Genomic DNA, 23,002 nt, shown 5'->3' on the forward strand with positions numbered 1-23,002 from the left:
TTTGATTTGCATTTCTCTAATAATGAGTGATGTTGAGCATCTTTTCATGTGTTTGTTAGCCATCGGTATGTCTTCTTTGGAGAAATGTCTGTTTAGTTCTTTGGCCCATTTTTTGATTGGGTCGTTTATTTTTCTGGAATTCAGCTGCAGGAGTTGCTTGTGCAATCTATAGATTCAATGCAATCCCTATCAAGCTACCAATGGTATTTTTCACAGAACTAGAACAAATCATTTCACAATTTGTTTGGAAATATAAGAAACCTCGAATAGCCAAAGCAATCTTGAGAAAGAAGAATGGAACTGGAGGAATCAACCTGCCTGACTTCAGGCTCTACTACAAAGCCACAGTCATCAAGACAGTATGGTACTGGCACAAAGATAGAAATATAGATCAATGGAACAAAATAGAAAGCCCAGAGATAAACCCACGCACCTATGGACACCTTATCTTCGACAAAGGAGGCAAGAATATACAGTGGAGACAAGACAATCTCTTTAACAAGTGGTGCTGGGAAAACTGGTCAACCACTTCTAAAAGAATGAAACTAAAACACTTCCTAACACCATACACAAAAATAAACTCAAAATGGATTAAAGATCTAAACGTAAGACCAGAAACTATAAAACTCCTAGAGGAAAACATAGGCAAAACACTCTCCGACATAAATCACAGCAGGATCCTCCATGACCCACCTCCCAGAATATTGGAAATAAAAGCAAAAATAAACAAATGGGACCTAATTAAAATTAAAAGCTTTTGCACAACAAAGGAAACTATAAGCAAGGTGAAAAGACAGCCTTCAGAATGGGAGAAAATAATAGCAAATGAAGCAACAGAAGGAACTTATTTTAAAACATTCTCCGTGTTCCATCTGACAGAACCATTCAGGCTGAGTAAATTCTTGGAATGCTTCTGCCACTAGGAGGTGTTTTCAGGAGTAACTTTCATACTTTCTCCAAGGTGCTAGCAGTGCTCGCTCTTCTGCTCTGTGAAAGGAAAGGAAAGTGAAAGGAAAAGTCGCTCAGTCGTGTCCCACTCTTTGCGACCCCATGGACTGTACAGTGCATGGAATTCTCCAGGCCAGAATACTGGAGTGCGTAGCCTTTCCCTTCTCCAGGGGATCTTCCCAGCCCAGGGATCAAACCCAGGTCTCTCTCATTGCAGGCAGCGTCTTTACCAGCTGAGCCACAAGGTGCTCTGTAGTTTCTCCTTTTATCTGGGAAGATGCTGCTTTGGGCCTATTTCTCAACCTCCAAAAGTAGGTGCTGCCATGTAGGACTCAGTAAGGGTGTTTCCCTAAAATGACTGACTCACCCATAGATAATTAATACACTGCACAGTTTTAATTGCTTTGGAACAAAAGGCTCTGTAATTTTTGTTTTTGCCATATGACCCAGCAATCCCACTGCTGGGCATACACACTGAGGAAACCAGAATTGAAAGAGACACGTGTACCCCAGCGTTCATCACAGCACTGTTTATAATAGCCAGGAGACGGAAGCAGCCTAGATGCCCATCAACAGCCGAATGGATAAGGAAGCTGTGGTACATATACACAATGGAATATTACTCAGGCATTCAAAAGAATACATTCGAATCAGTTCTAATGAGGTGGATGAAACTGGAGCCTATTATACAGAGTGAAGTAAGCCAGAAAGAAAAACACCAATAGAGTATACTAACACATATATATGGTATTTAGTTAATTGGTAAAGATAACCCTGTATGCGAGACATCAAAAGAGACACAGATAAATAGAACAGTATTATGGACTCTATGGGAGAGGGCAAGGGCGGGAGGATATGGGAGAATGGCATTGAAGCATGTAAATTATCATATGTGAAAAGAATCACCAGTCCAGGTACCATGCAGGATACAGGGTGCTCGGGGCTGGTGCACCGGGATGACCCGGAGGGATGGGATGGGGAGGGAGGTGGGAGGGGGGTTCTGGAAGTGGAAAACATGTACACCCATGGTGGATTCATGTCAATGTATGGCAAAACAAATACAATATTGTAAAGTTAAAAAAGAGATAAATAATCTAATTAAAAAAAACCCATTCATTTAGGATATTGGTGTTCTTAATATCTGCCTTAGAATCCACCTGCAATGCAGGAGACCCCAGTTCGATTCCTGGGTTAGGAAGATCCCCTGGAGAAGGTATAGGCTACCCACTCCAGTGTTCTTGGGCTTCCCTGGTGGCTCAGATGGTAAAGCATCCACCTGCAATGCAGGAGACCTGGGTTCGATCCCTGGGTTGGGAAGATCCCCTGGAGACGGGAAAGGCTACCCACTCCAGTATTCTGGCCTGGAGAATTCCACGGACTGTATAGTCCACGGGGTCACAAAGAGTTGGACACGAGTGAGCGACTTTCATTTGTTCTTAATATAAAGTTCAAAAATGCTTAATATGAGCTAATAAGATACTCTGCGGTGTGGCTCCTTCTTACCTCTTCAGACTCATCTCATACCACTCTCCCCTTTGTGCTTCAGACACATTGATTGCCTCTCGGCTTCTTGACTGTGTTATGCTTTCTCTGCTTGATACGTACTGCTGGCTTCTGCCTGAAAAATTCTTTGCTCCCTCCTTCTTGTAGCTAAACCCAAATCCTTTCAGCTTCAGTTTGAAAGCCTTTCCTAATCACTGGATTAGAGGGAGAGCCCCTCCTCTGTACCTGTACTGGCACCATTTCCTTTAATTCTGCTTCCATGGCACTTATCTCACTTGAGATGGAGAGTATGAAGGAAAGGCTTGAGGAGTGAAGGTTCAGACTAGCTGCTATGGCCACAGACAAAAAGATTACCTGGCGAGGTGACAAAATTACTCATCATTATGTTGGGTCCGGCTGTACAGGGGACCCCCCACCAATATTGGTATCCCCAACAAGCAGCATGGTTGGTTTATGGCATTTCTTTCTGGAGCTATCCACAACCCTGAAACAGAAGTAAGAGAGAGAATTGCTCCAGTTGAGTGGTGTTTCGGTCTCCCCAGGGGACACATGGCAATATGGGAGATATTTTTGATTGTCACAGTTGCAGAGGCCGGGTATTGAATGGACATTTAGTAGATAGAAGCCACGGATATTGCTGAACATTCCACAAGGCACAGGACAAACCCATACATTTGGGAATTATCCAACCTCAAATGTCTGTAGTGCCAGAGTTGATAAACCCTCATCTAATCAATGACCTAAGGGAAAAAGAAAATAAATTGGGATGTAGAAGGTCAGACTACAAAAATCTTCTCTTTGAGAAGGTGGTATTTATCGTGAGATCTCATGCTGGATTGCTGCTGCTCCATACAACACCTCACAGGACTGGGTCTCAACTTCACAAGCCACCAAGGACTTAGTGATTTATTCTCGCGATAGCTATTGCCTAATGTTATGTGTGGACAACAGAAACCATAGAGAGTGTGGAAACATCAATGGACCAAATTCAATGCAGAATATGAGGGGAAAATTGCAATGTCAGTTAATATATTTGCTGTTTACACATAGATCCATCAAAGTAACACTTTCATAATTCTCTCTTTTTTTCATTTTAGAATCAGGCCTTTTGTATACTTTTGGAGATGGTCAACATGGAAAACTAGGACTTGGAATGGAGAATTTTACCAATCAGTTCGTTCCCACTTTGTGTTCTAATTTTTTGAAGTATATAGTACATTTGGTAAGGGCTTCACATTTCCCTGTTTACATGTTCATATTCCTATATTTGATTCTTTTGGGATTTCATAGAAAATGAGTCCTTTTACATTTAGATGAAATAGTATCATGGCTCTATCTCGTGAATACACTTGTGTCCTAATGGCCAAATGTCAGACATCACAACACTCTGAAAATCTGTCCTTTTCCTAATGTTTCTCCTCACTCACAGTGGTCATCTGTAAATGTTTGTTGGATCAGATACCATTCAGACCCTCAGATCCTGCTGATAATAAGTGACGAGTTTTGAAAATCCTTTTATTGAGCTAAGTGGTATTTGGATTAAGTGTTGTTTCAGTATTGTCCGCATCAGGCACCATATCTCTGTTGTTTCTAACACCTGCCAATTAAGAACTATAGATGAAAATTTTGTTTAGTCAGTGATGATAATAAGGGCTTCTCAGGTGGCACAGTGGTAAAGAATCCACCTGCAATGCAGGAGATGCAAGAGACCTGAGTTCGATCCCTGAGTCAGGAATATCCCCTGAAAGAGGAAATGGCAACCCACTTCAGTATTTTTGCCTAGAAAATCCCACAGACAGAGGAGCCTGGCAGGCTACAGTCCATGGGGTTGCAAAGAGTTGGACACGACTGAGCAACTGAGTGCACACACACCCCAGACACACGCACATGCACACACACACTGATGATAATATTGTTGCAGGAAGGGGGCCCCCTTCTAGGGCTCGAAACTGGGTTCTTGTCTAACACCCTGAAACGAATTGTCCAAGGAAACACATGTGCTGACAAAGCAAGATATTTTATTGGGAGAGGGTGCCCAGGCGGAGAGCAGTAGGGTAAGGGAACCCAGGAGAACTGCTCTGCCACATGGCTTGCAGTCTTGGGTTTTATGGTGATGGGATTAGTTTCCAGGTTGTCTTGAGCCAATCATTCTGACTCAGAGTCCTTCCTGGTGGTGCACACCTTGTTCAGCCAAGCTGGATGCCAGCGAGAAGGATTCTGGGAGGTGGTCAGACATGTGGTGTCTTCTTTTGACCTTTCCCGAACTCTTCTGGTTGGTGGTGGCTTATTAGTTCCGTGTTCCTTAGCAGGACCTCCTGTCGTAAAACAACTCATGCAAATGGTTACTGTGGTGCCTGGCCAGGGTGGGCAGTTTCAGTCAGTGGGCTTCCCCTAACAATATCACTTGGAATTTGTTCTCCAAAGGCTCAGAGCCTCATACTATGAAACACTTCCCATTCCTTGACTTGACACCTATTTGATGAATACCTGCTTGGTACAAGATACTGGACTGAGGATGAGAAATAGAGAGCATGCAATGATAAACACTGAGACCAGATTCCCACTCGCTGAGCTTATAATCTTGTGTGTGTGTGTGTGTGTGTGTGTGTGTGTGTGTGTGTGTGTGTGTGTGTTGGTTGCTCAGTTGTGTCCGACTCTTTGCAACCCCATGGACTGTAGTCCACCAGGCTCCTCTGTCCATGGGACTCTCTAGGCAAGAATACTGGTGTGGGTTGCCATTCCCTTCTCCAGGGGATCTTCCCGACCCAGGGATCGAATCCGGGTCTCCTGCATTTCAGACAGATTCTTTACAATCTAGCCACCAGGGAAGCCCCTGTATAATCTTATGGGGAAGATAATTTTTTTTTAAATGCTATACATAAAACAGATCAATTTTAACTTTGGAAATATTATGAAGGAAAGGTTCAGAGTATGCTGTTCTATGCTGCAATGTAGAACTCGATGAAGATACCAGAAGTCTCTATATTGTAAACACTACACAATGTTTTTTTTAAGCATTTTATTGAAAATTACTTATTTCTTAAAGTGCTTAAGATGTTGATTACGTTTTTCATTCTTTCACCATTGTGCATGCTTGCATTTTCCTCTTGGGACTTTAAAGCATTAAACTTAAGAAACCTTCATGTAAAGAGAAAGGCTTGAAGACATGTTTATCCCAAGAGACTGATGTATTCTTGGGTCCCTTATTTCTTTTTTTATTTATTAATTTATTTACTTTAATTGAGGGTAATTGCTTTACAAGGTTGTGATGGTTTTTACCACACATTGACATGACCCATGGGTCCCTTATTTTTAAGTAGAACTTTTCTTGATTTTTTCAAGTTGTTAGTGTTGCTCCCAGATTAAAATAGCATTTTCTAAATTGTAAAGAGAAATATAATGTGCCAGATAGTTTTTTGTCTGTACTATATATTCAGTTGAAAGTAAAATGATGTATTAAATTTGGTCTAATTTTCAGTAATAGTGTTTAAAGAATATATATTGTAATTCATGTGTTGTGTGTGTGTGTGTGTGTGTGTGTGTGTGTGTGTGTGTGTGTGTGTGTGTGTGTGTATGGAGGGAGAGAGGGAGAAAGAAGATTGAATTATTCAGTCTAGGAAGTCTACTGCTAAGTTAACGTTTTGTAGCTAAAAGCTGTTAAAAACCCATTTGTGTTTGAAGCCAATGTCGATTAATTTATCCATGAATTTATGCTGCAGGTTGCTTGTGGTGGATGTCACATGCTAGTTTTTGCCACTCCACGACTTGGTATGGCAGAAGACGTTGAGTCATATGAAATAAATGATTCTTGCTTACCTTCAGCTATATCTGTGCCCATCAGTGATCTGCCTTTAGAAAACATACTGCAGAGATCTTTATCAGCACGTGTGCGCCGTAGAGAGAGGGTATGTTTGTGACCTGTTCTATGTAATAAACACTGTCTAGTGCTGCAAAGGAAACTGGAAGAAAACAAATTTCTTTTCTTTTTAAACCAAAGAAGGGTCTTCTTAGATAAATTCACTCTATCAAATTATTAGAATTAATGGCTTACAAACTTTTAAAGAAAACTCAGAATTAAACTTTTAAACAAACAAATTAGAAAATTGAAATGATCATAGATAACCTTTGTAGACAGTGGTACTGCTAAATTGTTGTCTCAGCCATATGTGAATTGACTTCTACTTTGCTTTTGTCTTTTAAAGCTAATACCTCATGAGCATGAAAGGTTATATATTATAAATAGTGAAAGGTGGAAAACAAAAAATAAGGACTTTGGGTTGAGAGAGGGAATGTTCTTTCTCTATTAAATTTAGGGATTCTCATTCTGTGCTTTAAAATGATCATTACAATAACACTTATATTTTAAAAAGTAAAATCCCAAGTAATTTTTAAAGGACACATTCCTTTTTTAATAAAAATTACTTTAAATTCCCAAATGTATGCCTTTAGAGGTAAAAAGTTACATTTGGCTTTTTCTTATGAAAAAGTATATATGGAAAAATTAAGAAATATCCTGTAAGTATTGTGTAATTGGTTTGTGTTTTCCGGGTAACTGTTTTTGTCAGGGAAGACAGAGAAAACACACATACACTTTGCCCCATCTTGTGAAAAACATACCTCCAGATTGACGATTTAGAGCAACTTAGACCCAGAGGCAACAAAACAAGACATTTTTGAGCCCTTGGGAATTATTAACGAGTGAACATTGTAGGACGTTGGCCAATTTGAAGTCTCTCTCTTCAATAGTTTTTGCAACCTCAGGGTAGTTTACATCAATATCAAATATATAACATCATCTAACAGTTTATTTAACCTGTTTGCTTTAAAGGAGAAATCCCCAGACTCTATTCGAATGACGGGAACACTACCTCCAGTTGAAGGGACTTCCCCACAACCCGTTAGTTTTTTGTCTTACTTAGTTAATTTCTGTACGTCTGCAAGTAATCTGCTAGAGAAAACGATGCCTCAAAATGAGAACGCTATGCCCCCAGTGGAACCAGGTAACATTTGATACTCTGCTTGCTCTCAGAAGAAATGTACCATTTATTCCTACTGTTTTCATGTTCATCTTCAGATGTTTTCTCCACTTAAATTGTTTTCTTCCTAGTTAGAGACTGACATCTCATTTGAACTCAAATCCAGAAATACTCTGACTAATAGAAAGCATCTCTGGTGAGCTTAAAAATCCCATGTGATGACAGCAGCATATCTTTTTAGAGCAGTGTATAACATACATGTCACCTTCTCCTACATTATCACCTTTCAACCCAGAAGCAACCCAAAATAGGTGGGAGTCCGATTCTTCATTTTTATGTATGAAACAAACAATGCTTGAAGAGATTGAGTGACTTGCCCAAGGTTACTCAGTTTTATAAATGAAATGAACAGGATTGGCATACAGGTCTTCTGGCCCTATGTCAAGTTGAGTATTTAGGCAATATAGCATCACGGTTAGGAGTATGAGATGTAGAGTCCATTTGATCTGGGAGCAGATGCCAGCTCCAACATTTATTAACTATATGTATCTTCGGAATGTGTTTATGTTGCCGCATGGCATGTGCTCAGATGATAGGGACAGGGCAGGAAGCCAGGACTAGCAAACCAGAGTAAGCAGTAGATTTGGAATTAAGAAGATAATCTGGGCATCTGGGATTAAAAACAATGGGCCAGATCATTTTAATATCTTTGGGCTCAGGAACCTACAGAAAAGGTTGAGGTAACAAAGGATCAGGAACTCTGGCAAGAACTGTGGACCGTGGGAATGGAATATTCCCTACATCTAGGACCTTGATAAGGAGCAGGGCTTCTTACATCTCACCAAACTTTTGTGTTTCCTTTGGAGATAAGACTCACTGGTAGTCTTCAGCCCCGTACATGGGAAAAGTAGATTCTGGCAACAGTGTGTGCAAGGAAAAGAGAAGTTGATGGTTTGGGGCAAGCTCTTTGCCACTTGCAGAGATTAGTATGTGAAGATAGAATTTTTTAGTTAGAGTAAAAGGAAAAGCCATCCCTTATCTTCTTGTGACTGTTTACTAAAACAAACTTAATAACAAGTATTTTGAAAGTTGTATCCCTGGAGGAGGAAATGGCAACCCACTCCAGTATTCTTGCCTACAAAATTCCATGGACAGAGGAGCCTGACAGTCTACAGTCCTTGGGGTCACATTGAGTCAGACACGACTGACTGAGCACACACCCAACATATAATGTGACTTTTTCTAAATTATTTGCAGACTTCAGTGTTTCATGTGGAGATAAGGAGGTTAGGGAAGACACGGATGAGAAGGTGACATTTAAGCTAAAACAAAGAATACGAAAATAACCATACAAAGAGAGAGGATGTGTCTATTCCAGGCAAAGAAAATAATGTAGTTAAAAAGGTTTGGAGGCAGTCTATAGGAAAAGGAAAGAAGATCATTGGGGTTGAAGAGAAAGTGAGTGAAGGAAAATCAGGAGTGAAGGAAAAGACGGGACAAGATGATGTTGGAAAAAGAGACAGCAAAAAAATGTTCACGGTTTTATAGGCCATGAGAGGCCTAAGTGATTTGAGTGTTTTTCTTAAGTGTGATCGAAAGTCATTAAAGGATTTTGAACAGTGGAGTAATGTGCTCCAATCCCATTTATGTTTTACAATGATCATTTTTGCCTACATGTGGATGCAGGGATACCAGACTAGAGGTGGGAAGAAAACTTCAGAGCCTTTTGCAAGAGATGATGGTGTACAGACCTAAGATGTTGACAGTGGACAGAGAAGGGAGCCCACGGGAAATGCATTTTAGACATAGAACCAGGTGAACTTGTTAAACTTGTTAATAAATGATACATAGCTGTGTAGGCAGGAGGATGGTTGAGTGCTTTGAAAGAAAAAAGTGAAAAACTGTGTTTGAGATCCCTGTGAGGCATCCAAGCAGAAATATCAAGCAGGCTGTTGAACATGAAAGCATAACATTCAGAATAGAGGTCTGGACAAGAAATAGAAATTTGGAAACCATCAACATGGAGATGGTATTTATAATTCATGGAAGTTGGTGAAATCACTATAGAGAGTAGAGCAGGAAGAAAAGAGGGCTCAGCATTTTGCCTGGAGACTGTCTGACGCTTAGAGGGTTAGGAGAGGGAGGACCAGCAAAGCCACTTTTCTCAACCTTATCAGCCAGTAGGGCAGGAGGAGGGAAATGAGGAGAGAGTAGGGTCACAAATTCAAAGTACTGCTCAAAGCTCAAGAAAAAGGAGTGCAAAGAAGCATCCCGTGGATCTGGCATCATGGACATTTTTGGTGATCCCGACAAGAGTAGTTCCAGGGAAAGATCAGGACAGAAGGCAGAGTGTTCAAAATTGAGGCATGAAGGGGAAACGAGGAAGTGAAGGGGCGATAAAGTGTGTAGATAGGTCTTTAGCCTATTTTGTTCATGAAAGGGAGCAGAGAAATGGGCCTGCTAGAGGGAGCTAGAGGGAGATGTGGAGGGAGTGGGAGATATGAGAGCATATTTGTATGCTAATGGACATGAACCAGTAGTTCCAGAGAGATTGGCAGCACATGAGAGAGAGTGTAACCAAAGGTGCAAAGCTCTTGAGAATACAGGAGGGGCTGGCATACAGAACAGTCTTGTGAAGAGGAAAGACACATCCTACATTTTAACAGGAAAATCTAGGGAAATGTGTACGTTTGTTGGTGAGAAGATAAAACAGATCAGGTCTGATGACTTCGGTTTTCTCAGTCAAGCATAAGGCGAAGACCATGAGCTTAAACAATATACTATTTTCTAAACTTCCTCTCTGCCACCTCCAGTCTGTCTTGGTTCATCCTTTTCTATGTTAATCTCCTTCTGGTGCCGTTTAGTTTCCATCTGCTCCAGTGTCTTCAGAGGATCCCTAATATTTTTTTTTAATAAGTCGAAATTTCCCATGTAACTCCCACCTGCTTTTCCAGCTTCATCTCTCAGTAGCCTTTTTCTTAAAACCATTCATTTATTTATTGTCTGTGGCTACTTTCACAGTGGCAGAGTTTGAGTTTAGGACAGAGATCATATGGCCACAAAGCCTAAAACGTTGGCTGTGTGGCCTTTTACAGAAAAAGTTTACTGAGCCCTGATGTTGATCAAACTGAAGCTCTTCACAGTCAGACTGAGTGGAAAACCTATAAAGTCCAGGCAGACTTGAGATTGACACTTGACAAAAGAGTCACTGAACCTTAATGTATTCATTTGTGAAATGGAGCTATAACACTTACCTCTCTTACTATCGTGGAGTTAACCTGACATGTATAAAAGCCTTTGTTGCAAGCACATGGTAAGCTTTCAGGGCAGCGGTTGCACAGCTTCTGTTAGCACTAGACTTATTTTCTTCCCCATTTACCTCCATCCCTACCTCTCAGAATTCTACTCATCCATCATTCCCTGTTAACTCCTTAGTGAAAAATTTCCTGATCTCCCACATTTGGATGGGATTTCTCATTCTCCTATATCACATATTTTGTATTCCCTTCTAGACTATAAGTTCGTTAAGATTTAGCAGTTAAGTTGATATCCCCTACCTAATACCTCACATGGAGTGAAGACAAACTGATTATTTATTCATTGGAGTTGAACGAGTTTATAAGGGAGAGCGCACTGTGGACTGCCATTTTCAGTGAAGGCTTCATTAAGGAGCTCCTCTCAAATAAGTATATATGTGCTAAACGGGGGTATAGTAATTGAGAAAAATGTAAGGTCAAATGAAGCTTGTAACTTCTCATTATGTGCTTTATGATATAATAATCTTATGGTTTTCTGTGCAAGTTTCTAGGTCTTTATACTATTTTTCTGTTGCTACATAAGCAATGACCCTAAAACGTAGGCTAAAACAACAAACATTTACTATCTCGCACAGCTTCTAAGGGTCAAGAATCCAGGACCAGTCTAGCTGAGTGATTCTGGTTCAGGATGTTTCATGCTCCTCTCGCAAGCTCACTCACGTGGCTGTTGGCAGGAGGCTGGACTTCTTCATCACATGGGCTTCTCCTTGGGTACACTCACAGCATGGCTTCCCCCAGAGCAAGTGATCCGAGAGAGAGAGAGAGAGAGAGAGAGGAGTGAGACATAAGCCACAGTAACATCAAATTGATCTGCTTATTTTATTGGCCATACAGACCAACCTGGTAAAATGTAGAAGGGAACTACACAAGTGTATGCATAGCAGGAGGGTATAAGTTGATGGGGATCTTTTGGGCACTGGCCATCATATTACTTTTATACCTGGGTAGTATTTACCCCAAAGGAATAATGTTTCTCTGTTCATACGAATGAAACGGTTGTTATCTTATCAGTGTCAGGGTCTTTAAATTTTCAGAAAGATTTTAAAACCTGCTATCACTGTGAATGAATTCTGTTCAGTTCCCTTTATATGAGGTTAAAGGACCTTTGAAAGTGAAAGAAAGTGAAAGTCACTCAGTTGTGTCCGACTCTTTGCGACTGACTGTATAGTCAGTCCATGGAATTCTCCAGGCCAGAATACCAGAGTGGGTAGCCTATCCCTTCTCCAGCAGATCTTCCAGACCCAGGAATCGAACCAGGGTCTCCTGTATTGCAAGCGGATTCTTTATCAACTGACCTATTAGTAAAATTATAACTGTACTTTTATATTGCAGAATAATTTCTGTTTATTGTCTAGTTGTCTTTCACTTTTCTGTTGAAATCTGGTTCTATCTTTTCTCTGTTAATCATTCAGATTATTTTCAACATAAAATGACCAAAGAGAAAGAGACAGATAGCCTTTCATCAGAGGATTCAGAAAGCCTTGAAGAAACTGCTGATGTCTTAAATATGGTACTGGTTTTCCTCTTTGTGCAATATAGATACAAATTTGAGTTTTAGTTCCTCATGTATTTGTATGTGTATGTCTGTGTATATGTGTACGTCCTAAGCCATTCTATACATAGAAAGAAGCTTTTTGTTTTTGTCTTGGTTTCATTCATTATTTTAAACTCAGATTTAGTGAAGTATAGATTAAGTACAGTAAAATTAATTTCAGCCCTCACATTATTAGTATGCGATTGAAAGTTGGTTATATGATTGTCTGAACTGTTTTGTATTAATTTTATTTATATGTATTTTAAATCAACATATGATATATAAATATATAATCATATGTATAAGTATATAATCAGTTATATAGTCTTTATTTTTTTAGAACATATTTTTTTTTAAATTTATTTCAGACACACATGTTGTACCTGAATTCCAATGAAAAACTAAAATTATCACCAGTTCAAAAGCAAAAGGTATGATACAGAGAGTTATTTTCACTATGGTGGGAAGAACAGTTTAAATTGTTTATATTTTTCTTGAAAGGTTTCTGGAAAGAACTCAAGAAAGGTAAGTATTCACTTACTTTAGGATGTAAAAGATGGGGATACAATATGTATAGTCTCCATTTGGGCTTATTCTGTTGGTGTGTATTTTCTGTGATACAACAAGACTGGCAGAATTTCACTGCTGAAATTTGCTCTTTGGAGTCCTTAATAAGTGACAATATCCATACTTTGTTACCGTCAAGGCAAAGGATATGTATTACAGTTCTTAAGTGTTGGAAGACGCTACAGTTGTTTATGAGTGCCTCTCACGCTTTGTTTGAATGTGACTTTGGGTGAGTTACCTTGCTGACCTTACAGGATGATATTAACCTCTTTTCCAGTTCTAAAGTTTTGTGGGTTTTAGTTAAAATATTTGATAATTGCTTTTACAATGTTTGGAATAGGCTTTAATTTATCAAGGAATTGGTAGCACAAAAACAAGATTAAACATTTGGAAGTTAGTCAGAAACCATGCATGAGTGATAGAGACTTTTAATGAATAACAAATGAAGAGAAGAGGAGGGAATATTCTGGGTTTTCACAACCCTGGAAAGATAAAAGCCTGTCCTGAAATCATTTGCTTTTTCTGGCTTGAAGGACCAGTGAGGTGAAATGATGAAGGGTTCAGGATTAGAAACATAAATTGGAGAAATGCAAATTGAAGGACAGAGGCTACAGAAAGCATTTCATTTCTATTTCTAGTACCTTTGCCACATTGTTAAACTAGAAATTCTTAAAATCACAGTCACTGAAATGCAAGAGAATCTGGGTAAATTATAAACATTTAGTGCCAATCCTCATTACTCATATCTGTATCTTACTGAGAGGCATATTGAGTAACAGCATTCTTTTTGAATATGGGAGAGCTTTTTTCCTAACACAGTTGTCGAAGCTCAGTGACTAACTGATTTGTTGGCTTGACTGTACTTCCAAGCAGACATCTTTTGTGTGTCTTTCCTTCCTCTTAGACTCTGGGCTCTGCCTCTTTTGTGCTGCTTTATTGTGCTAAGGAAATAAAGGCACGTGCATTTAGAATTGGCAGCTGGGCCTCTGTCTTAGGGCTATTGAAAGAATTCTGACGTTTCAAAGAAGAGACCTAGAACAAACAGAAAAGGAAAGCACTTTCTTTTAAACTAATATATATTTTATATTTCACATAGTCCTTTTATGTAGAGGCCGTAGGAAGCCTAGTTTAGTGAACAATAAAGATTTATTATCGTATTTCTGTATATTTTTAACTTGTGCTGTTTTAATAATTTGTTTAGCAAAAAATGACCTCTTCCTAGGTCTAGCACTCTTCACAATTTATAAAACTTGACTTAGTGAGCTTTTACTATCTAGAGACTCAAATTCATCGACTCTTTCAGTCCATTAGCTTTATAGAATTTAGATCAGCAATTTGATTTGCCTTATTTTGTCCAGCAAGAAATTAATTTCATATTCTTAATGTATCATTAAAACCTCAACGGTTCTTTATATAAGTTTTTATACAAGTTTATAAAATTTTAATAAAATTTTATATTTTCCCTTAAGTATTTTTCTCATAGTTTTTTATGTATGCAAATTATTATAATTAAAGAATATAGTGAATAAAAGGAAGAGGGTCAAAAATTTGAAAACTCAAAAGATTTTGTTTAGAAAAGAAAAATATATTCATTATTATGTAGTGTATTGATAAAAACATTTCAGATTTTTTCTTCTAGAAATAAGCTTTTTCTTATTTCAAGTTTTTTAAAAATTCATATTTTCATTTTGTTTCTGTCATTTTGAGAATTTTGTGGAATCAAAGGACCAATCAAAATTTGACAAAACAATAGGGAAAGTAGAAAAGTGTGCATTTTAAACAGTATTTTTAAAAATCAGTCTGGAAACATATTTAAGAATTGATTGAGATTAAAAAAAGGGGCAGAGAATAAATATTGGTGCTGTGAGTAATGGCAAAGTTAAGGTGGTGGTAAATTTGAAAGTTAAACACAGATTCATGTTACTGAATCAAAATTAGATGCTCCATAGACAGAGAATGGCATAAATTATCCCCCTCCAAAAAAAAAGAAAAACCAAAATCTGAGGAAAATGTCTGGTAAAACTGGGCATTTTAATTCTCCAAGTGAAATTTATGATAATGGAAAATCTTGGCAGTATTTTGTAATAGATAAGTTACCTTTATCAACTAATAGTAGTATGACAATTACTTCAAACAATTTACAGAAACGAGAAATAATTGAGAAACCGAAGCAGCATACAACTGATCCTGAAAGTGATAATAGTGATGAATATGAAAATGAAGAGATATCCCCAAAAGTGACAGAAGGGAGAGTATATAAACAACATTTGGCACAAGGAATGTACGTGATGCCAGCAGCTTTATCTATGGAAACATTTTCAGATGAGGACATAGGTAATGACTCAGACCAGCAAAGTCGTCAGACCAGTCAGACCAGCACCAGTGCAAAGCATTTGCAAAAAGGGACCTTTAGACATGAAAATAAGCATGGTGTCTATCCACTTAATAGTGAGGAAATAGAAAAGGAAAGTGATGAAGGACAAAGTCAGAAGGATTCAGAAGGAGAAGTAGTCTCTGAAGTGGAAACTGATCTGGTGAAAATGACTGATCTGAAGGATATAAGAAAAACTGAAGAGAATAGAAAAAATATTGATACATTTTTTGACTTACCAATTAGAGACATGCATACTGAGGATGAAGAAGATAAAGATTTTGTTAAAGAAAGTAAAGGGAACAAGCAAGATATGATCTTTGACAGTGAACAAGGATCTATAGAAGAGGAAGAGGGTTATTTGGGAGGAGAAACTGCAAGTCAGCAAAGTATAGCTGATGGTTTCGAGCAGCCTGAGTCAATAGAATTTAGCAGTGGTGAGAAAGAGGATGATGAAGTGGAAGTGGAAAGTGATCAACATTTGTGGTATAGCAGAAAATATATTGAACAAGGATATGAAGAGGCCAGGCAGAGGATGTTCAAAATCATGGCAGTCTCATATGAGTTTAGGTGTGGTCCCTTATCAAGGATCCCAGAGGAACAGGAAGGAGAAGATGATTCAGAAACGAGTGGAGTAGAGGAGCAAGAGATAGAGGCAAATGAGGAGAAGTGTGGAGAAAAAGAGGAGGAGGAAGCAGAGCTCCTGTCAGATGACCTTACAGACAGAGCTGAGGTGAGTGAAGGCAAGGGAAAGCTGGGGGGAGAGGCAGAGCACGCGCCTGAAGGTGGAGGTGAGGGAATCAGGAAGGAAGGTAATTCAGGAGTGGAACAGAGAAGTAGAACAGGAAGTGAGGAAGGAGAAGAGGGGGAAGACATGGGAGAGGGAGTAATGGAGAGCCTGGGTAAGGGAGAGAAAGACCTGGAGGAGGAGGAACAAGAGCAAAAGGAGAGGGAACAGGGCTACCAGGAGGCAAGAAGCACAGGGAGGAAAGCAGCAGAAGAGAGGGAGCAAGGAGGCGGGGAGGGAGAGGAGGAGGTAGGTGAGGGAGGAGAGGAAGAAGAGAAAGACAAGGAGGAAGAAGAAGGGAAAGAGAAAGAGGAGGAAGAGCAGGAGGGGAAGGGGGAGGAGTTAGAAGAGGGGAGACTGCAGGAAGGAGAGGAAGGAGAGGGGAACGGAGATGAGGAGGGGCAGGAAGGAGTGGGGGGAGGGGAGGAAGGAGATAGGGAGGGAGAGGAGAAAGGGGAGGGGGAGGAGGAAGGGGAGGGGGAGGAGGAAGGGGATGGGGAGGGAGAGGAGGTAAGGGATGGGGAGGAACAGGAAGCAGAAGGGGGAGAGGAGGAAGGAGATGGGGAGGGAGAGGAGGAAGGAGATAGGGAGGGGCAGGAAGGAGAGGAGAAAGGGGAGGGGGAGGAGGAAGGGGAGGGGGAGGGAGAGGAGGTAAGGGATGGGGAGGAACAGGAAGCAGAAGGGGGAGAGGAGGAAGGAGATTGGGAGGAACAGGAAGGAGAGGGGGGAGAGGAGGAAGGAGATGGGGAGGGAGAGGAAGAAGGGGATGAGGAGAAAGGGGAGGGGGAGGAGGAAGGGGATGGGGAGGGAGAGGAGGTAAGGGATGGTGAGGAACAGGAAGGAGAGGCGGGAGAGGAGGAAGGGGATAGGGAGGGAGAGGAGGAAGGGGATGAGGAGAAACAGGAAGGAGAGGGGGGAGAGGAGGAAGGAGATGGGGAGGGAGAGGAAGAAGGGGATGAGGAGGAACAGGAAGGAGAGGGGGGAGAGGAGGAAGGAGATGGGGAGGGAGAGGAAGAAGGGGATGAGGAGGAACAGGAAGGAGAGGGAGGAGAGGAGGAAGGAGATGGGGAGGGGGAGGAGGAAGGAAATGGGGAGGAGCAGGAAGGAGAGAAGGGAGAGGAGGAAGAGGATGGGGAGGGAGAGGAGGAAGGGGATGGGGAGGAGCAGGAAGGAGAGGAGGGAGAGGAGGAAGGGGATGGGGAGGGAGAGGAGGAAGGGGATGGGGAGGGAGAGGAGGAAGGGGATGGGGAGGGAGAGGAGGAAGGGGATGGTGAGGACCAGGAAGGAGAGGGGGGAGAGGAGGAAGGGGATGGGGAGGAGCAGGAAGGAGAGGGGGGAGAGGAGGAAGGGGATGGGGAGGGAGAGGAGGAAGGAGATGGGGAGGAACAGGAAGGAGAGGGGGGAGAGGAGGAAGGAGATGGGGAGGGAGAGGAGGAAGGGGATGGGGAGGAGTGGGAAGGAGAGGAGGAAGGGGGAGGGGATGAGGGAGAGGAAGAAGGGGAAGAAGAGTTAGAAGAGGGAGAAGGAGAGGAGGAGGGAGAGGCGGAAGGAGAGGAGAGGGAAGGAGAGGAAGAGGAGGGAGAAGAGGAGGAAGGAGAGAAAGAGGGGGAGGGGCTGGGACTAGAGGGAGAGGGAGAAGAGGAGGGGGAAGAAGGGGTGGAGGAAGAAGGAGAGGAGGAGAGAGAGAGGGAAGGCAAGGAAAGGGAAGAGAAGAAGGGGGCAGTGGGGAAGAGAAAAGAGAAAGAGAAAGGGAGAGAAGAGGAGAAGGAAGAAGATGAGAACGATGAGGAAGAGAAGGGAAAGTGCCAGGAGACAGGCAATGAAGAAAGTGGAAGGCAGGGAAGAAAGGGTGGGGGAAGGGAATCCAAAGTGAGCAAAATCAGAGGATCTGGGAAATGTGACAAAGATAGAACACATCCAAAAAAGTTTACTGCTAACAGGGAGGGAAAGGGGGAAGGGCATGAAGTACAGAGGTTCAAAATGCCAGTGCAGTCAAAACAACTTTTAGAAAATGGGCCACCAGGTTCCAAAAAATTTTGGAATAATGTATTACCACATTATTTGGAATTGAAGTAACAGATTTTAAATTTGACCCGATTATGTCCAGCCAAACAATGTTAACATCTTATGCATAATAGGCACTCTTTCTATTACATTGATTTTGTGTCATGGTTACTTTACATGTGGTACAGTATAAACTCATAAAGAGAACTTGAGGCACTGGTAAATTTTGGCTTCTCTGAAACTAATATTTTGGTGTCCCCCCCAAATTATAAATATATAGCTAAAAATATCAAAAGGTCATAGCATATAGTTAATATTCTAATTCCTCACTAAAGACAGTGTTAGGAAGGAGTATATTATAAAAGTATTGTTTGTGTATATAAGTAAGTCCCTTTAAAAATGGCACAGATCTTTAAGGGTTATAAAAATGTCTAATCTCTTATAATTATCTATGTTAGCATAGTTTTTTTCAGTCTGTGACTACAGTTGGCCCACCATATAGAATAATTTTATAAGAATGGGTGTTATTTTAAAGCTAAATGAGGAATTCACATTTTTTTAAAAAGTAGTGCTTTTTACCTTTAATGTGTCCCTTTTGCAACAATCTACAAAGTGACAGCTGGGTTCAGAGTTTAGACTCTAAGGTCTCTTTTAGTTACTGTTTGGTAAATGAGAGAATATATAATGAAATGAAAATGAACATAGATTCTAGAAGTATGAAAATCTTTTAAGTGGTTACTGGCCAGGCAAAGCTACTCACTGGGCTTCAGTTTCCTTATCTGTAAAATAGAATGGGTTAGATGGTATGATAATTAAAGCCCTTTGTAACTCTTAGATTCTTTCATTCTAACATGTTTGTTATTTGCTTAAGAAAATTTTTAAGGAAGAAAAATCATGCTTTACAATTAATCCAGTTTTCTATAAAATGTTATTTACTCTTAAATAATGACAGCTTTAATATCTTTTGTCTTCTGTAATTCTGTATTTCCATCTCCTATAATTTCTGAGCTTTCACTGTACTGTCAGACCTTCGCTCCCAGTACTGCCATTCCCAATGTCTATTACTTACCTTCAATGTATTCCTCATTCAGTATTCTGTAATTCTCTGTTTGCTGTTTGTCGGAATGTCTCAAGTAAAATAAAAATTAAATGTACCCAGTCAGTAGTTGTTTGTGAAAAGAGAAACTTTTAGATATTGAATTTTAGAGAGGCTAGATTTCCACTAGAGTAATTCCATTGTATATAATGCAGCCAGTTTGTTTGTTTCTTCATAGCTTTCCTTCCCCAGCCCCTTCAATATCTTAGACATGATGGATTTCTTATACTTTCCTTTTATCAAGGAGGATTGTGATGGTAGACATCCTGTGAATTTTGTGTAGTTGATTTCTTTACACCTTTGATTTTCCATGAGGAGAAAGACTCAGATAGAAAGTGGAAACATTCCTAAAGGTAGTTGTGAATCTTCTTTTAGCTGTGAGACTCTCTGGTGACTTCCACTAACTAACCAAATATGTGGGTTTGCCATTGCAGTGTTCTACCACACTCGTGTTAGAATTGAATTAATACCTAGATTAAAATGTGTGTGTCGTGTTGATTCTAGTGCCAAACGTGGTTGTTTTAGGAGTAGACTTAGGGTTAAATAGGATGGATGACAGAAGTGGAGTTCATAGAGGAAAAATCTCCAAGGAGATGAGAAACTCTTAAGCTCAAGTTACAGTGGTAAAGGGCTGATATTCATCTTCCACTCACGAGATAATCAGCCCTCAATACTGAAATGATGCTCTTAAAATATGTCCCTCTCAGTATTTGAACCAGTTGAGATAACCATTTGTAAACAGCATTTCTTACCCTTTTCTTCACCTTTCTCTAGCGAAAAACGAACAAAAAAATTGTGCTCTTTTAGAAGTAGTCATTCATGCAGGCCTAGGGCTCTGGTTAAAAGAGCATTGGCCTAGTCATCTTCAGACCTGAATTAATACTTGGCCAAGTAGATTGGAGTAACTAGTTCCCTCTTGATTGTCCACATCTGCTGGTTGATCAGGCTTTTACTGTACTTTATCAGTGATCATTTCTGAGGCAAGTGTGAGTTGTGTATGTAGAATCCATTGAATTACAGTTTCAAATGAGGACTCGGGCAGAAAAATAAGGTAAGATACAAAGGAGGACCACAGAAACTTCTGCCACTGTGGACCAGCAGCACTCCAGGTGAGTGTAATTGAAATGTTCTCTATTATTTCACTATAGAAATCATTGATTTCTGTACTGTGTTTCTATTACTGTATACATGTAGCTTAAAAATAAAATGCTACCATGGAGGAAGGTGCTGTAATTCCGTCCTTTCCTTCTTTCCATTGTGAAAGTTAAATGTGATATTATATGCCCCGTACCTGACACATCACTTATGTTTGGTGCGTATTATTCAGTCAACAAATATTTATGTACCAAGCACCAAAAAGAGGACAGAAGCTACCCCAAATCAGGTGGATCTCAAGAAGTGAGGGCTGCTCTCAGTTAACTTCCTGTGGCCCTCCAACCTATCAGGGACTTTAGGTAGGTATAGATGTCTTGAAAGAACACCAGGGAGAAAGAGTTCCTATAACTCTGCCTGAGCTGTTGCTTAACAGTGCCCTTGTATTTGCCGATACCGCTGTGTTCTTGAGCAGATAGTTTTGTCTGCCCAATGATAAAAATAAGATTTGAAGATGAATCTCTGGCTTGCCTGCATTAAATCCCTTAATTAATAAGAAGAACGTGGTTTTTATACTCTAAGCTATTTCTACAGTTTGACCAGAAAATTTATCAGCAGAATAGAGTGCTTCAAGTGTGGCACTTCAGCCGCCACCGAGAAAGACAAGGCAAGGGCTTCCCGGGAGTGATAGTGAAATGGGAGATGAGTCATGAAAAGTAAAACCTATCCGGGCAAAGAGTGGGCTGGGCGATGGAAGCCAGGAGGATGTTCAGTGTGACTGCAGCCTAGAGTACCCTCGGACTGGGTAGAGAGGCATGAGACCTTCTGTGTTTCTAAAAGATATTAAACAGGAGTAAAGCTGATCACACTTGGGCTTTTGTGGCATCCTTCTGTCAACAGGCTGGAGGGTGGAATAGAAGGGGAGAGGACCAGAGTCAGCGATAGCAGTCAGAAGGCAGTTACAGTTGAACAGGCAGAGACTGAAGTGGGGCTGGACTAGGACAGTAGGATGGAGAGTTGGAAACGTGTCATTACGAGAGATTTAGGGATAGAATTGGAGGGCTTAGTAAAGAAACGGAGCTTGGAGGGAGGGAAAAGGCCAAGCTTTTCCTGTTTCTGGCTTGGAGAATTGGGAAGAAAGACTGCCATGCGTGGAGGCTGAGAACTGAGGAGTAGGGGCAAATTGAGGAGACTGCTTGGGGCTTTTTCATCCAGGAGATGTTCAATAGACAAATCCACATCTGGGTCTGGCACTCAGGGAAGATGCTAAGTATCACCAGCTTATGCATGTAGTTAAAACTGTGGATTTGAATGAGAGGCAGCATTCAGAATGTGAAAAGAAAAGAGAACTGCAGAGAGAATTCAGGGAAACATGAGTAGGTAAGGGCAGGTTGAGAAAGGGAAGTCTGAGAAGGAGTGAGGGTGGGAACACTTTCTAGGAGATAGGGGTCCCCAAAGCCGAGGAAGAAGGAGCAGTGGAGGGCCGCAGGGCTGGGGCAGAACCCACGTTGCATTAAAGAGTGAACTCCAAGAAGTCTGCCTTGCAGAGACATAGAATCATAACTAGATTTTGAGAAATAAATATCAAAGAGCTCTGCTGGCATATTTCTCAATTTAAGAAGGGAGATGTATATTCCAGAGACTTTGGAGCTCTGGGGTGAAAAATTCTCAATTTTTATTTGCTATTATTATATATGATGATACATAAGAATAGGATATTACTGATGTGAGCTTATCAACAAAAAAGTCTGCAGTGCTTTAAATATCAGTAAGAGTATTTTAAAAGCAAAACAAAGAAACAACTCTGAGGGCAGCCATTACAGTCTGCAAATTATTTGGGCAGAGTTGGTTCAGAGCATGGGCTCTATAGTCCAATAGGCCTGAGTTCCTGTCCCAGCCCTTACTGATTAGCTGAGTGGACACCTGGAAAAGTTTTTTTTTTTTTTTTAACCTTTCTGAGTTTTACTTCCTTCTTTTAGTAAAGGAAGGAGGGTCTTTGAATAGTTAAGTTAGTTAACATATGGCACATGTTAGGGATACTCAGCAAATGCTAATCTGTATCACTCTAATTATCCTCTCTGATCACATCAGGTTAGGTACAATGCTGTCATCACGGATCTCCAAGTCACTGGCCGATGTGCATGAGTTTAGTTTCATGTACCTGTAAACCTTACTTTTATTTAAATACAACATAGCAACCCCTCAAAAATTAGCTTATGGAGGTAGATCCATGGGAATGAAATAGATTACAATAATGATAACCCTTAACTATGGGGTGGAGTGAAACTCCTGTTACACACCATACATGAGTCAAATGCCGCCCCTCAGCATTTAAACCGTGATGAAAGGCTGATGGCATTCATATGGTTAGCCTCAGCCTAAAATTTTAGATATTAGTGCTGTCAGGGGACCAGAGTCCCCTCTGTATCCTAATTTTTTTATCAAATAGTTAAAAAATAAGACACACAAATTACAACCATGGATCATGTGTTTGTTTAAGATAAAGAGGAAGAGAAATCTTCTAAGGAAAAACAGGGGGAAATAATAAAGTAAAGCTGAGAACAAGAATAAGACTACATTCCTTTTTTCAGGCCTCTTTTCAGAGTCTTACTGTAATGTATTTGCTGCTGAAAATACAGGATTAGCAATGAAGTAACAGATTGGCACATAGAAAGAAGGGGAAGTTTAGAGATTATGGTGTCATTAGAAGCAAAGAATTGGGGAGTCACAACTGGCAGCCTGTGGGTGCACTCCAGCCTGTAGATTTGTTTGGTATACATGGTGATTTTATAAACATTTGAATCAGA

General features: G+C 40.5%; 1 protein-coding gene across 18 annotated transcripts in view; it reads left to right on the forward strand.

Moving 5' to 3' along the window:
• LOC145536235 (X-linked retinitis pigmentosa GTPase regulator-like) overlaps window positions 1-23,002 on the forward strand; it is a 64,528-nt gene that overhangs the window by 17,243 nt on the left and 24,283 nt on the right. For 12 of the 18 annotated variants that reach the window (XM_081565204.1, XM_081565202.1, XM_081565203.1 and 9 more), the window contains 6 exons: window positions 3,549-3,673; window positions 6,171-6,356; window positions 7,280-7,451; window positions 12,157-12,254; window positions 12,647-12,709; window positions 14,990-15,949. In XM_081565204.1, coding sequence (XP_081421330.1) covers window positions 3,549-3,673; window positions 6,171-6,356; window positions 7,280-7,451; window positions 12,157-12,254; window positions 12,647-12,709; window positions 14,990-15,949 — 1,604 coding nt within the window. The remainder of the gene's footprint in view (window positions 1-3,548; window positions 3,674-6,170; window positions 6,357-7,279; window positions 7,452-12,156; window positions 12,255-12,646; window positions 12,710-14,989; window positions 15,950-23,002) is intronic. The other 6 variants (XM_081565212.1, XM_081565213.1, XM_081565208.1 and 3 more) reach the window with 1 other exon arrangement.

This window comes from Giraffa tippelskirchi, chromosome X (assembly GCF_054371585.1).
Source record: "Giraffa tippelskirchi isolate mGirTip1 chromosome X, T2T-mGirTip1v1.2.pri, whole genome shotgun sequence".
NCBI lineage: Eukaryota > Metazoa > Chordata > Mammalia > Artiodactyla > Giraffidae > Giraffa > Giraffa tippelskirchi.